Source organism: Haematobia irritans, chromosome 3 (assembly GCF_050003625.1).
Source record: "Haematobia irritans isolate KBUSLIRL chromosome 3, ASM5000362v1, whole genome shotgun sequence".
Classification (NCBI taxonomy): domain Eukaryota; kingdom Metazoa; phylum Arthropoda; class Insecta; order Diptera; family Muscidae; genus Haematobia; species Haematobia irritans.
The window spans coordinates 37,359,144-37,376,414 of record NC_134399.1 but is presented as its reverse complement, the minus strand read 5'-3'; the positions used below and the strand labels follow the sequence as shown (position 1 = coordinate 37,376,414).

Here is a 17,271-nt window from a genome sequence, read left to right as displayed (position 1 = left end):
GCTATAAACATTATATGTTTGGAACACAAATTTTTAAACACAATATTTTTGAGTGCAAGCATATAATGTTCATAAACTAGCATAACATGTTTGGGACATATATGTTAATATGTTAGAACATATTATGTTTGGGACATAAAATGTTTGTAAATATAATATGCTTGGATGCAAACATATATTAATTTAGAAATAGCCTATAAACATATATGTGTTTAGTAGCTTGGAGCGCTATTTAACAGGGAGCGATATTGAATTAAGTTGGTGGTGGTTGCTTGTTATTAAAAAATTAACATTTTTTTCCTTGGGCAATTGATCAGCTACTTCTTTGATCCTTACAAACTGTGTGGTCCGCTGTTCGAATCCCCGTCCGGCAAAAGGTAAAATTAAAATAAAAAAAATAAAAGTGAATAATTTCTTCTACAATGTTTGTATTACAGAAAAAGGTGCTAAGAACTAAAAAATCTCGTGGAAGTGAGAAAGATGTCGGGGAATATACAATTGGGCAGAAACAAAATTTTGAGCATTCAGGTCGAAAACCTATGTTGTTAGCACCTATATTACCTGTTTATTTTCATAATTCATTATGATTGAAAATATATAAATAAATAAATAAAATTTTGAGCACAATATTGTTTGGGAGAATTTTTTTAAGCATATAATATTTTTGGGTGCAAAATGCTTCCAAACATATTATATGGTCACATAATAACATATTGTTTTTTGGAAGACAAAATTATTGAATTTGGATGCAAAAATACAAAATGTTTGGAACTTAGACTACCCAAACATATATTGTTTAGACCAATATGCTTTCAAACATATTATATATTGGAAGAGATCAAACATATAAATGTTTGGGCAATACCCAAAAATGTATATGCTTGAAGCAAAATATGTTTGGGAGTATATGTTACAGAAGCGATTTTTTGTGAGGGTGTACCCACCTTAAAATCACAATTTTTGCACGATTACTTTTCTTTAGTAATCCATTTTAAAACATAAAAACTTTATAAAAAAGTTGCTTTGGGCTATTCCCCATCAAGTTATATTAGAGGTACAATTTTATACTTTTTTTACAGATTTATTTTTGATTTTAGCGGCTAAAGATTGGTATTAAGTTCGAGTTTAGCCGCTAAAATCATTTTTTTCACGATTACTTTTCTCTCCATTTTAATGAATACAAGCTTTGCTTTGGGATATTCCCCATCAAGTTTTAATGAAATCTGCAACAAATATGTATAATTTTATGACTTTTTTTTACTAATTTAGATTTCACTTTAGTAAAAACTAGCGGCTAAACTCGAACTTAATACTCACCTTAAACTCAAACTTAGTACTCACCTTTATTCACCTTGTTAATCTTACGCCATTACCTTTTCATCTGCCATGCGCATTCATAGTTTATCCAAGGTGGCAACATTGCCGATTTTAGAGTTGTATTGCATAGATAGTTGCACAGCAATATCCTCTTTTTAACGGTAAGTGCCCAAAAACAAACAACTATGTGTGTTGTTATCACTATAACTACACTTGCAATCGGAAACATTCCAAAAGTTCCCGAACACCCTTTCACATTCTCGTACAATAGGAAAACTACTTAGTGCTAGACCGTGACGCGTTGCCATTTTTTCTACAAAGCAGTAAGAACTACTAATTGTCCTTACAACAATAAATTCATTTAAATAGAATTGTTTCGTTCGTCTATAATAAGTGAAAAAAAAAGAAATTCTGTGATATTTTTTTCATGTGATATAAATATTTTTCGTTGGGCTACGTATGTATGTATTAATTTTTTGTGTGTGAATGGTATAGCCGACATTGACGACCTCGTTCGAGGCCAATATGCAATGTTCTCGTTAATTTTGCGGTGGAAAATCCATTTAAAGTGCTGTTCGTCAGTAGTGGGAGCTGAAAGCTTTAATCAGCAGGAAAAAATTAAAAATTTCCAATGAAAATATCAGAAATTTAATTAGTGTTGCGTCCAATTTGGAAATTCATATATCGCGATTAAATTTTCGTGGAAAAATGGTAAGTATTGCCTCTGTCAAAAGTGTGTACGCAAAAAAGTATGGAGTATCTATCTATACAGTGGTTGTACACAAATATCGTCCACATTTCTGTTTATGTAATTCTCTAGGCGTTGCAAAACAAAGTGATGAATAAACCAAATGGGAATAAGAATGATATCAAAACTGTTGATAAATCAAACAACGTCAATATGAAGCAGTCATTCATCCAACTCCCATCGTAAATTTACGTGTTCTTTTGGTTGGGAGGTGGAGGTAACTTATTGATTTTCTTCACAAGTCAACTTTAATCGTGTTTTGCACCCCTTGTGTGTGGTCGTCATTATTCGCGGTACACACACACAAACATTGACACTATGATTTTTCATTTATGCACTCTATAATACTACAGTAAAAGTTTGGAATACAGCGTGGCTGATATGCATGCAACAAAGCAAATCGCTATAGTTTTCATATTTTTTTATTGTTCGAAAGTCGGAAATAACATCAAATTTTAGAATCAGGCTAGATTTGTTCGAATTGGCTCCGCTTGGGCACGGATTATGGCCGACAAAGCTATCATTGGTCCAATTCCGGTGAACCGTCATCCTGAGACACTTTGGTATTTTTTAGTGCCAACCATACTCTCCAAAATGCCTAGGCTCAAAATTCCAACGGATTGAGATCCAAGGAACCTGTTTTTTTAAGTCAATCTTGGTTAACGCGTGCTGAGTGCGTAGGTGCTGAGTTCTGTTGGAAAGTCCATGAGTCTCAGGGCTTCAATGTGTTTTGAGAGATTTTCCACTTCTACCCCATGGTCGATGAATACGAGTAGGAAGCGACCATCGTCTCATGCCGTAACTACACGCTCACAAAAAATCGCTTCTGTAACATATACTCCCAAACATATTTTGCTTCAAGCATATACATTTTTGGGTATTGCCCAAATATTTATATGTTTGATCTATTCCAATATATAATATGTTTGAAAGCATATTGGTCTAAACAATATATGTTTGGGTAGTCTAAGTTCCAAACATTTTGTATTTTTGCATCCAAATTCAATAATGTTGTCTTCCAAAAAACAATATGTTATTATGTGAACATATAATATGTTTGGAAGCATTTTGCACCCAAAAATATTATATGCTTAAAAAACAATTCTCCCAAACAATATTGTGCTCAAAATTTTATTTATTTATTTATATATTTACAATCATAATGAATTATGAAAATAAACAGGTAATATAGGTGCTAATAACATGGGTTTTCGACCTGAATGCTCAAAATTTTGTTTCTGCCCAATTGTATATTCCCCCACATCTTTCTCACTTCCACGAGATTTTTTAGTTCTTAGCACCTTTTTCTGTAATACAAACATTGTAGAAGAAATTATTCAATTGTATGATTTTTTTATTTTAATTTTACCTTTTGCCGGACGGGGATTCGAACAGCGGACCACACAGTTTGTAAGGATCAAAGAAGTAGCTGATCAATTGCCCAAGGAAAAATAAAATGTTAATTTTGTAATAACAAGTAAACACCACCAACTTAATTCAATATCGCTTCCTGTTTAATAGCGCTCCAAGCTACTAAACACATATATGTTTATAGGCTATTTCTAAATTAATATATGTTTGCATCCAAGCATATTATATTTACAAACATTTTATGTCCCAAACATAATATGTTCTAACATATTAACATATATGTCCCAAACATGTTATGCTAGTTTATGAACATTATATGCTTGCACTCAAAAATATTGTGTTTAAAAATTTGTGTTCCAAACATATAATGTTTATAGCCAAACATATGAAAAACAGTCTTTTTCATCCGTGTATCGACGACGCTTGAGTTCTGATGACCAATCGATGGTGTATATTTTTAGCTGACCTCTTTGGCATGTGAACTCGATCATTTTGTTCGTTCACAAACTGCTCAATTTGGAATGGCTTCTCAGAGGACAATACCATATTCGGTTTAGACTATTCAGTCCATTGTGATACCACAGTGGTGAACTTCTCTCTTATCACTGAGTGCTGCCCGATTCCATGTTAAGCTCAATGACAAGGGACCTCCTTTTTATAGCCGAGTCCGAACGGCGTTCCACATTGCAGTGAAACCACTTAGAGAAGCTTTGAAACACTCAGAAATATAACCAGCATTACTGAGGTGGGATAATCCACCGCTGAAAAACTTGTTGGTGCTCGGTCGAAGCAGGAATCGAACCCACGACCTTGTGTATGCTAGGCGGGTATACTAACATTGTACCACGGTGGCTCCCAAGTATGCGTTTGGAAGCTTGTCACTGGAATAAATCTACCAGATGAACAGTTTAGAAGTTATAGCAACCTGTAGTTGATTGCAATGCATATAAGCCACACTGCAATTATTATACGTTTCGCATTGCATATGTGTGTACGAGAAATGGATCAGAAGAGGGACCACAAAGCAGAGCGGAGCAAAACTTTCTGCCGAATCGAGGTGTTTTAGGAATAGGTGCCTATTCGTAATAGGTAATTTTAGTTAAAGTAGTATGCCAATCGATGGAATAGGAAAGTGAGTTAAGTACAAAATGGGAAACTTAAACCTAACCTAACATTGTCTCCCCAATATTATGTTAGTCCACGTGGGGTTCTATGTTAGATAAATGAGGGCAAATCCGGATCGGATGAAATTTGTTTGCCCATGAGGCTTCCGAAGTTAAGCCTTGGTGGATGGGTTTATATGAGTGTTATAGTCTGCACACAAAAAAATAAAATATGAATTTGTACATAAATTTGTACATTTTTATAAATTTATGGACTGTTGCATAAAAAATGTGTACACTTACATAAGGTATTGTTTTTATAAATACTTGTTATGAAATTATGAATTTTTTAATAATACATAGAGACGGTTTCATAAAATTAATGAAATTTTACTTAATATATCAAAAAAATACTGGTTTTCTCTTAGCGTGAGAGAGCCACAACATAACATAGAGTTACTCTCATATGTATACAATACAAGCATATAATACGAGACAAAAAAAAAACGAAACATAACGTTTTGAAGGTAACACGTGTATTTGATGTGTATGAGTTTTTTCAGTACAGTTTGAGTCGTCGTCGCGATTCGAAGATCTTTTATTGCTGTAACAAAAATTGACGAAAAACAATATTAACTGGAAGCGTTGGTGCTCATGTTTATCAAGAATATAAAATATTATAAAATTATGTTCTTTGCTGGCTGAACTTTATTGCTGGTTTTAATAAATGGGCTCATACATTTTGACCAATTATGCAGGCATTAAGAATGAAAACCTGTATTTTTTATTTTATGAATTGTTTTCATATAATTTATGAATCCCGTGTTTGGAAAATTTTTGTGAACACTATTCATAAAATAAATGTATTTTTTTTTGTGTATTTATCATTGATTGAAGCAGCATATTTCGGTAAAATATCTGAAAAAAATATCACTTTATTCCATTGTGAGTAATTGTAAAAAATAATAATAATTGTGAAAAATGTGTTCAAACAAATCGAGTTGGTATATGCATAAGTCGACATTCTCTGTCCGAGAAAAAATAATAAAATAACAGAGTACATTAAAAACGTATAAAGAAATTTATAAAAAAGGAAGGAATTAGGTTAGGTTAAGGTGGCAGCCCGGTGTTTAATTGACTGGAATATGTAAGGGAGTTCCTAGCATTAGGGGGCCACCGTGCTGCAATGGTTAGCATGCCCGCCTTGCATACAAAAGGTCGTGGGTTCGATTTTTGCTTCGACCGAACACCAAAAAGTTTTTCAGCGGTGGATTTTCCCACCTCAGTAATGCTGGTGACATTTCTGAGGGTTTCAAAGCTTCTCTAAGTGGTTTCACTGCAATGTGGAACGCCGTTCGGACTCGGCTATAAAAAGGAGGTCCCTTGTCATTGAGCTTAACATGGAATCGGGCAGCACTCAGTGATAAGAGAGAAGTTCACCAATGTATTATCATAATGGACTGAATAGTCTAAGTGAGCCTGATACATCGGGCTGCCACTTAACCTAACCTAGCATTGTTAACTCTTCCACTCGCAATTCCTCGGTGTGTTACTATGGCCAGCCACCCATATTAGGTGAATATTGTACTGCTTAGCCATCTCGTTGAGAGATTTTGGCAGTCGATGGCCATTTTCGATTTGAGGAATACAGAGTCCAAGGATTTTATTGCAGGTTGACCCCGTCTGAGTATATACTAATACCAATATTTGTTGGAAGATTACTTCTCAGCCAATTCGCCACATCTATTATTGCTAATATATCAGCTACAGTGATTAGGTAATCTTTTCGCTATTTGAAGTTCCAGGTCTTTTGAATATACTCCGGTCAGTGTAGAAATCTATACAACGTTTTTCCCCGGGGTATATGTGCACCACGCCTCTCAGACTAGTCCACTATTATTATACCTTGTACCTGTGAACATTTCGATAATTTTTAAGCATCAGTTTAAGGAATGACATTTTTATGCCTGCAATATCAAAGAAATTATATTGTCTTATTTTTTAGTAAACTAAAATGTGGATTTGATTATTGCGCGGAGCTTAAAATAAACATGGGAGAAAGTGACAACGAAGATATAAAGACAAAGAAAAGCAGTAATTCCCAATTGAAGTCAGGAGCTCAACAACAACAGCAAGACGATGATCGTGCCGATATCAGTTCCAGGAATGGTATATATTTGCATTATTTTTTTTTTGTTTAGTCTACAAAAATTCTATTAATATTTTGTAGGTGATGTCCACAGGGAACGACCTAGAAATCGTATGTCATCCTCATCCTCTTCGTCTACCATGGGTGGTGGAGGAGGATCCAGAGATGAGACCAATGCAGAAACCGCCGATTCCAAAGAATCTTCCGCTGCTACAAAGCATAGTTCCGAGATTAAAGTTCACTCGAGTATGATATCAGCCAAGGATAGTCTAAAAATTAAGGAACCGATACGTGTTGGATTCTATGACATTGAAAAAACGATCGGCAAGGGAAATTTTGCTGTTGTCAAATTGGCAAGACATCGAATAACCAAAAATGAGGTAAGAGGCATAGCATACTCAGTAAGAATGAAGCTAAGTAAGGCCAAAAGGAGTTTTAGTAATGCTTAAGAGTTGCATATTTGTTTTTTATTGCTTCAACTCAACCCTTTAAGCCTAGTACTAAGATTCGCACGAAAAAACTCCATACAAAAACGTTTGTGCGGTATAATTGCGAAATTTTTGTTTTAAGGCCGGTATGCACCTCTTGCAAAAAATTTCCTTCCCATAAGAAATGCATTGCCATTTACGCTAAGGAAATTTTCGGTGGCGTTCAATTTCGTAAGCTGGTACGCATCTCTTATGAAAATTTTTATTCATAAAAATTTATTACAGTCATTGTGTGTGTAAAACTTTCAAGAGGTCTGTAATCAACAATTTATTTGGGGAATATTTAGAATCAATATTAACAAATTTTAAAAGCGATTAGCTGGTTTATAATTTGTGTGCATTAAGTTTTTCTACACTCTATACACAAACCGTTTCTTGTTGTAAAATTGCCGATGTAACATATATTCCCAAACATATTCTGCATCAAGCATATATATTTTCAGAAATTGTGCAAACAAAAAATTGTTTCGCCCTAATCATATTTTTTAAGGCTCCGAATGCAAAATTTAATGTATAAATTGAATAATGTTTAGATTTAAGCAATTAAAATTTTTGATGTTGATGAACGCAAGCTCATTTATCAACATAAAAAATATGTATCTGAAGCAGAGCACCATTCTCATTTAATTTTCTTACTGTGTTACACTGATGTCTTTCATTATCTGTCTCCAACGTCATCTTCATCTTGTTTCTCTATTCTCTCTCGCTTTCTCTGACGTTTTTATACATATACAGTCGACTCTCGATAATTTGACACTCGTTAATTTGAATCTCTTGATTATTCATTTACCGGTACCTTGAAAAAACTCGATAAATTAATAAAAACCAGTACGAGTTTGACACTTTGATAATTTGAAGCCGTAGGAATGGCATCTTTCTCGCTAACATTCTATAATTTGAATTTCTGTTATTTTACTCTCTCTCTACTCGTAGTTTGAAGTCGGCAATTCCTCGGTTAACGATGAAAAACGCAAAATCGTATTGTTTTTGGATAACTGCACCGTGCATAATAACCCACCCCCCTTAGATCACATGAAATTGATATTTTTTCCTCCCAGTACGACATCAAAGATACAGCGATTAGACCAATACATTATCCAGAAATTTAAAACTCTCTACCACAGAGAAATATTTTCTCTTGTGCTGGATAGCATAGGTTAGTTCAGGTTAAGTGGCAGCCCGATGTATTAGGCTCACTTAGGCTATTCAGTTCATTGTGATACCACATTAGTGCTGCCCGATTCTATGTTAAGCTCAATGACAAGCGACCTCCTTTTTATAGCCGAGTCCGAACGGCGTTCCACATTGCAGTGAAACCACTTAGAGAAGCTTTGAAACACTCAGAAATGGCACCAGCATTACTGAGGTGGGATAACCCACCGCTGAAAAACTTTTTGGTGTTCGGTCGAAGCAGAAATCGATCCCACTACCTTGTGTATGCAAGGCGGACATGCTAACCATTGCACTACGGTGGCTCCCTGGATAGCATTAAAAGAATGAAAAGGTGAATATAGCTCTTTTAGCCGCTGTAACGATAAGGCCTGGAAAAATGTCAAGCCTAAGACTCTTAAAAACTGTTTCAAAAAGTGCGGGTTTGGACAAACAGATAATGAACCATAGTTATCAGAACTATCAATATTTTCGAATACGGACCCTGGGTGGGGACTTCTACCTAACTGTGGAGATTTAACTTTTGAGGATTTTGTTCAAGTTGATACTGATATCTGTGTTTATGGAGTTCTTACTGATGCTGAACTTTTAGATTTGGACAAAAACAAGGAGGAAACTGAAGAAGACCAACCGCTGAATCCAGTCACATTGAGCAAGGCAAGGAAATCTATTATAACCTACACTCCTAAGCCCTTAGAACTGACACAAGTGACTAATTCTATTCAGAACTTATAAAAATAGAAAATTCATTAGATAATGATAGATCGCTAACACAGAAGAAAATAACTCATTTTTTCAAATTAATATGAAGTAAAACTATTTTTCCGGATTTATTACTACTCTTGCTTATTTGAACATTTTCGCTGTTCTCTCTCTCTCGATAATTTGAACTCTTATTATTTTGAAACTCTTATAGAAGGACACGGGATAGGAAAATTAAAATTAATATATATTTTTTCTTTTCAAGCAAACAATTCTACGCCTGTTTTGATTTTTACAAAAGTTAATTTCAAACAAAAAACAACAATGTCGATTGCAGGTGTATATATCACAACATTTGATTTCTCCGAAAGATTTTTGTATGGGAAGCTACCCTCGTCGAATTTAACATCTCTAGCTAAAATTACCTTTCTACTTCCCATGTCCCACAACCGGTATCCATTCGGTGCATAGCCGATAAATACAGTTTTCTTGCTTTTAGAATCAAGTTTCCTTCGACATTTATCCGAAATCCAAGCGAATGCTTTTGAACCAAATACCTTTAATTTTTCATAATCGGGCTTTGTTCCATACCATTTTTCTGCTGGTGTAACCATTTCTTTTAAAGCCGAAGTTGGTATTCTGTTGATTACGTAAACTGCAGCAAGTGCCGCTTCGTTCCAAATAAAATTTCGGAACTCCGCTTTCGAGAAGCATGGCTCTTAACTTCTCCGTGACGGTTCTGTTAAACCTCTCAGACACTCCATTCCGATGGGGCGTATATGCCATTGTGTATTCTATTTGTATTCCTTTCGATTTATACAAATCCTTCTGAGCTTTTGATAAATACTCGGTGCCTTGGTCTATTCTAAGCTTTGAAATCTTTGAATTTGGATACATTGCTGTGACAGTGGCTTCATATTCTTTAAATTTAGTGAAGACGTCGGACTTTTTCTTTATACAATAAATCATAGCAAAATGACTGAAATCGTCTATAAATGAGACGAAATACTTTGAACCATCTGAGGCAATGGGAATTATTGGCCCACAAACATCAGAATGAATTCTTTCAAGTAAACGAGTTGTTTTAGGTCTCTTTGCCTCAAATGGCTCCCGACATTGTTTAGCCTCGGCACAAACATCGCAAAAACTCATAAGGTCTGGCTTTACATTTTCTTTAATCAATTTTTGCTGTAATATGATTTTCATACCTGATGTTCCAATGTGTCCAAGCCTTTTACGCCACAACTCAACATTGCTTTGATTACATGTAAGAGCACTATGGCTTTTATATTTCAATATTAGCTCATAAAGATTTCCTCGTAGGTATGCTGTGGCTATCTCTTTGCTATCTTTCAAAATAACTGCCTTATTCTTGTAAAAGTTTACCTTAAGTCCTGACTTGGTCAGCTTCTTTACTGATAAAAAATTGTCTCTCAAAGCTGGGGCATAAAGTACATCCTTCATTAGAATTTCTACGCCTTTATTACTGAGGACCACGACGTTTCCAATTTTTTGAGCTGTAATTGACTCGCTGTCCTTGGCAACATTGATTTCCACTGGATTTTTTAGACTGGCCATTGTGCTGAATATTTGCTTATCTTTTGCAATGTGGTCGCTAGCACCAGGATCAAGTTTGAATATTATTTCGGAATTCTGCGCCCTAACTTGATTTCTGAGTGCAATAAATGAGACAGAATTCTTAGTTGTTTTGGCAGAACGAGCATCTCGCTGCCAGCAATCCTTAGCCTGGTGTCCAAACTTATCGCACTTAAAGCATTTGCCATTAAATCGTTTCTTTGTATTCGGAATGGGTTTCTTCTTACTTGAAAGTGCGGTTTTACCTTCCATATCAGCTTCATCACGATCCAAAAACTTGGCTTCTTCAGAACTTAGCCTCTCTTTTCACCATATTGAATGTCAGTTGTTCATTATCTACGCTTTGTAAAGCGGTCACCAGGGGATCATATTTTTCGGGCAAGGTCAAAAACAATTGAGCAAGGATGTCGCTTTCTTCCACACAAGCGCCGGACACAAAACTATTGCAATCCGCATGTAAGAAACTCACTATTTTATCCATAGCCTTTTTGTCTTTCTTCTTGAACTCTCTTAATTTGGCCTCTTCATCTGGAGGATTGCCGATGAGAAATTCCAACAGATCTAGAGAATCCAAATGAATTTTTACTCTAAATTGCCAATCATCAAATCCCTGGCCATTAAACTGGGGAATCCCATGAACTTCTTTTGTATCGCCCATAACCTCTTATAGAAGGACACGGGATAGGCAACTTTTAGTGAATAAAATTAGAACTTTATTTGGATAAAGTTTTTCACAGTCTGGAAAATTAAAATTAATATACATTTTTTTCTTTTCAAGCAAACAATTCTACGCCTGTTTTGATTTTTACAAAAGTTAATTTCAAACAAAAAAAAAAAGAATGTCGATTGCAGGTATATATATCACAACAGAAACACTATGTAATTTGAACTTTTTCTTTTGTCCCTTGAGTTTCAAATTATCGAGAGTCGACTGTATATGTTTTTACGAAATTTCCAAATTAATATTCTACGCCTGTTTTGATTGTTACAAAAGTTAATTTCAAACAAAAAACAAGAATGTCGATTGCAGGTATATATATCACAACAGAAACACTATGTAATTTGAACTTTTTCTTTTGTCCCTTGAGTTTCAAATTATCGAGAGTCGACTGTATATGTTTTTACGAAATTTCCAAATTAATATATGTGGGCATCCAAAGATATTATATTTAAGAAAATGTAATTTCCCAAACATTATATGTTCTAACATATTAACATATGTTATGTTATATATATACTTGTTTATGAACATTATATGCTTGCACTTAATAAAAATGTGCTAAAAATTTGAGTACCGAACATTTAATTTTTGCACCGAAACATATGAAAAACAGACTTTTGTCCGTGTAGAATTAAATAAATTTCTGTAACCGAAAATTTCGCAAGAGGTGCATACCGGCCTTTAGGCTTTGTAGAACACAAATTGATGCAACTCCGGAAAAATAGGCAAACATACACTGAAAAAATATTGTCGTGAGGTCAAAGATTTCATGTCTTTAAAATACGAATACAAATTTTGCTTAGCATAGAAGACGCATTTTTCTAAAATAAAGTTATTTTCCTTGTCCAAAAGTCGATAAACTTTTCAATGAAGTCGTATTGTCCTTATAATTAAGTGATTTGACTTAAAAATGGGTATCTTAACATGAAAGAAAAAATGTATAGGCTAAGGTCAACTTGACTTTAATAATTCAGAAAAATTCTTTAAATTTAATGAAATTGTCTTTAAATTTGTTGTCTTTTTGCATCTTGATTACAAAGCAAAAAATCGTTCAAATATAGGACATGTTTTTCAAAACTTTATTTTAAATAAGTTTTTTACTTCAAACATAGCATAATTTCTACTGGAAGTCGAGTCCTAATTTGGAAAATAAAGTTGCCGTTAACCCGCTTTTAAAGGACTTTGATAGCATATGAAGAAAAAAAGCTGAGAAAGCGAAAAATTAAAATTTGCTTCCTAGAAGCAAGTACACAAAACCTAAATTTAAAACAGAATTGTGTCTTAAAAGTATCCTTACTTGTATTCTCCGCTTCTTTGGCTCGGAATCAATACCATATTTTTTAAAGTAAAGACAAAATCTTTGGAACCGAGTATGCTTTTTTTTTCAGTGTATTATTTCGAAAAAATAAGTTAACAACCCTGTGGGACCATATTCTCGGTGATTCATACTGATATTTATTTTTCGCAGAAACGAACTTAGTACTAAACATTGGGGGGTATTTTGGACTTATTTTCTTTACGAATAAAAAAAAAGAAAAATTAGAATGTTGCAAACACGAAGCGTTACCAATTCTAACGATCATATTTTTGTAAGAAAATTTTTGTTATTGATTCAAATGTCCATATTTTGCCTTGACTGTTGGTTGCTGCACGAATACTGCCGGTATTTTGGAATGCTTTACTCACTCAAAAAAAAGTTTACTTGGATCCAAAGATTTTGACCTTCCCTTAAGGATTTTGGTATTGATTCCGAGTCAAAGATGTGGCTTCTTTAAAATAAAGAAATTGTTTAGTGAACTATCTGGCTTTAAATCTACGACCAATAAAATTAAAATTAGGATACAGATGGCATTTACCGAATTTTCATTCTATTTTTCCGGTATATTAATAAAGCTATTCACGTACAAACAAATGCCAGTTTAAAAATCCAAATTATAACGGATACTTCAAAGTAAAAAATGTTTTCTTAATTAAAATTTCATTGTTTTAAAGAAATTTGTCCTTAATATTTGGTAAATTTCGCATCCTAAAATTTATGTTACGTAATCTTTAATATCACGTAAATATTTTTTTCAGTGCTCAGTGCATCCATACTCTGGAAAAATATAGGTGACACCGATTACCACAAATTGGGGCTTACTTGCTCCTAACGAAAATACTCTATAATAAAGAGGATTTTCGTTTATCTAAAACTAAGTTCCGGAGGATAGTATAAGTACACTGAAATATTGCAACCTAAAGATTGGCTATGCAATTTACACAATATTAAGGACCACATTTTTTTAAGTAATGAAACTTTAGTCAATAGAAAGTTTTTAATCTTTGAATCAAAAATGTATTTCATTAAATTTAGGACACAAATCGTGCGTCCCTCCATTAAAATCGTAAAATTACACTAGGTCACAAATAACAAAATTTTCTCTGTTATTTGTTTCTAGCATACTTTTTCCCATTGATTTTGACCTACTAAACACCCAAAATTTTTTTTGGGCGTTGATTTGGTCTTTTCGGTCTTTTACCAAAAAAATTATAAGTCCGCTATTTGTTGTAAGATTTTATTAGGTAAGGGCTTATTTTCTTTGTAAAAATTTCAGCTATACGCAAAAAAAATTGCTGTTAGCATCGTGTTTTATATTTTATATGAATTTTTATATGGTTTTTTCTGCCACATTTTTACTAAAAAATCCCCGTTTTTTAACCTTTTTAAGCTGCCAACATCCAAACTACTTACCCAATTTGAAAATTTTCTGAGAATGAGTTGTAGACGGCTCAATTTTCTTTAATTTGAGTAGTAGTAGGATCAAATAGGTCAAAGAAGACGAAAGATATGCTCAAAATTGTAAGTGTACCTCCAAAAATTAAAAAAAGTTCAAAAATTTTTATGTCGAAAACCAATCGACAGAAAATTTTTTAAAACTCATTTTCGTGTTTAGTAGGTCAAAATCAATGAGAAAAGTTATGCTAGAACCAATTCACAAAACGACTGTTGGCTAGTGTTATTTGTGTGCTGATTTTTTCTTCCAAAATTGTAATTAACCCTTTAGGTGGGCTGGCAAAAACGACCTGATTTGTAACACTTAAAATGTATTAAATTTTTAAGGTTGACACCACAATGTGAGTTTAAAAATCATGTATATGTTTAATTTTCCTCCTTGAATTCTGATGTTTCCGAGGTTTAACTTTTGCAAAATCGACTTTTGAACTTATTCAAATTAAACAAGTAAGGAAAGTCTAAAGTCGGGCGGTGCCGACTATATTATACCCTGCACCACTTAGTAGATCTAAATTTTCGATACCATATCACATCCGTCAAATGTGTTGGGGACTATATATAAAGATTTGTCCCAAATACATACATTTAAATATCACTCGATCTGGACAGAATTTGATAGACTTCTATAAAATCTATAAACTCAAAATTTATGTCGGCTAATGCACTAGGGTGGAACACAATGTTAGTAAAAAATATGGGAAACATTTAAATCTGAAGCAATTTTAAAGAAAATTCGCAAAAGTTTATTTATGATTTATCGCTCGATATATATGTATTAGAAGTTTAGGAAAATTAGAGTAATTTTTACAACTTTTCGACTAAGCAGAGGCGATTTAACAAGGAAAATTTGGCACGCATAGCTACAATGCTAATTCTACTCCCTGTGCAAAATTTCAACTAAATCGGAGTTAAAAATTGGCCTCTGTGGTCATATGAGTGTAAATCGGGCGAAAGCTATATATGGGATATATATCCAAATCTGAACCGATTTCAACCAAATTTGGCACGCATAGTTACAATGCTAATTCTATTCCCTATGCAAAATTTCAACTAAATTGGAGCAAAAAATTGACCTCTGTGGGCAATTGAGTGTAAATCGGGCGAAAGCTATATATGGGAGCTATATCTAAATCTGAACCGATTTGGCTGATATTTTGCAAGTTTTTCGAGACTCATAAAATATTCGGATGTACGGAATTTGAGGAAGATCGGTTGATATACACGCCAATTATGACCAGATCGGTGAAAAATATATATGGCAGCTATATCTAAATCTGAACCGAACCAAAATCAATAGGGATCGTCTTTGAGCCGAAACAGGACCCTATACCAAATTTTCGGACAATCGGACTAAAACTGCGACAGACAGACAGACGGACATCGCTAAATCGACTCAGAATTTAATTCTAAGCCGATCCGTATACTAAAAGGTTGGTCTATGATTACTCCTTCTTGGCGTTACATACAAATGCACAAACTTATTATACCCTGTACCACAGTAGTGGTGAAGGGTATAAAAAGCTAATCTCGTTCTTTTGTTCCGCTCTGAATTCCTTTTCTAATCATTTCCTTTACTATCTTTACAATAATTGAACAAAAGGTGTTTATTCGATTTCAAAGACCATAAAAAGTCGATTCTTAAAATCATGAGAAGTCGGTGAAGTGTGTGTTCACAGACTGGCTATTATAATTATATATATTATGTAATTAAAATTATACTTACAAGACAAATTTATTATAATATTTAATATTTTTCTCTCGAAAAGGTTGCTATCAAAATTATTGACAAATCTCAGCTGGATACAACAAACTTGCAAAAAGTCTATCGTGAAGTGGAAATCATGAAGCGGCTTAACCATCCTCATATAATTAAATTGTACCAGGTACCTGATTACCCCAAAATGTTATTTTATAATTGTGGCTAATTTTGTGTAATTTTTACATTTTAGGTTATGGAGACAAAAAATATGATTTATATTGTATCTGAATACGCTAGCCAAGGAGAGATATTTGGTGAGTATGCCGTCAAGTTTCCGTCAAGAACAAATAGTACAAAAAATATGTTTGGTGGAACTATCCAGCAAAAAACCGAGTCCAAAAAATAATTAAAATGATATTTTTCGATGCGCAAGTGGTGCGAAATTGGCTCAAAAACAATGAATTTTAAATGTTATCACCTGCATTGATTTCGCACTAGTTCTTCAGTTGTAATTCTATATCAGTATTTCGGATTTTATTTTAAAAATTAAGGATTTTTTTTTAACTTTAAAAATGTTCTTAATTTTTTGTCTATGCATAAAAACGTTTCGAACAATAGTAGCTCATATTTTATGGCAAGTTCCACTTCAATATTTTTTGGAAATTTATTGCATTTGTCTTTATTGCAACTGGAAAAAATATTGTCGTGAGGCCAAAGATTTCATGATCTTAAAATACGAATGCGAATTTTGCTTAGCATATAAGACACATTTCTCTGATATAAAGTTGTTTTCGTTGTCCAAAAGTCGGTAAATTTTTCAATAAAGTCGTTTTGTCCTTATAGTTAAGTGATTATACTTAAAACTGGGTCTCTTTACATGAAAGAAAATTTTGTTTGACTAAGGTCAACTTGGCTTTAATAATTCTTAAAAATTCTTTAAAATTAATTAAATCGTCTTTAAGTTTAAGTCGGTTTATATGGGGGCTATATATAATTATGAAACGATTTGGACCAATTCTGGCACGGTTGTTAGAGATCATATACTAACACCATGTTCCAAATTTCAACCGGATCGGATGAAATTTGCTTATCTTAGAGGCTCCGCAAGCCAAATCTGGGGATCGGTTTATATGGGGGCTATATATAATTATGAACCGATGTGGACCAATTTTTGCATGAGTGTTAGAGACCATATACCAACATCATGTACCAAATTTCAGCCGGATCGGATGAAATTTGTTTCTCTTTGAGCCACCGCAAGCCAAATCTGGGGATCGGTTTATATGGGGGCTATATATAATTATGGACCGATGTGGACCAATTTTAGCATGGTTCTTATGCTATGTTCCCAACGCCTCGTTTTTCCAAAACATTTCACCGTTCACAACGGGTTGAGATGTTTTAGTTTGACAGTTACCATGGAAACTAGAAATT

The 17,271-nt window shown here is 33.7% G+C and overlaps 1 protein-coding gene across 1 annotated transcript in view; it reads left to right on the top strand.

Moving 5' to 3' along the window:
* Positions 1-1,523: 1,523 nt before the first annotated feature.
* Sik2 (Salt-inducible kinase 2) overlaps positions 1,524-17,271 on the top strand; it is a 37,171-nt gene continuing 21,423 nt past the window's right edge. Inside the window, exons 1-5 of the mRNA XM_075299424.1 lie at positions 1,524-2,028; positions 6,545-6,708; positions 6,770-7,068; positions 15,905-16,021; positions 16,088-16,151. Of these exons, the coding sequence (XP_075155539.1) occupies positions 6,591-6,708; positions 6,770-7,068; positions 15,905-16,021; positions 16,088-16,151 (598 nt within the window). The 5' untranslated portion in view covers positions 1,524-2,028; positions 6,545-6,590. The remainder of the gene's footprint in view (positions 2,029-6,544; positions 6,709-6,769; positions 7,069-15,904; positions 16,022-16,087; positions 16,152-17,271) is intronic.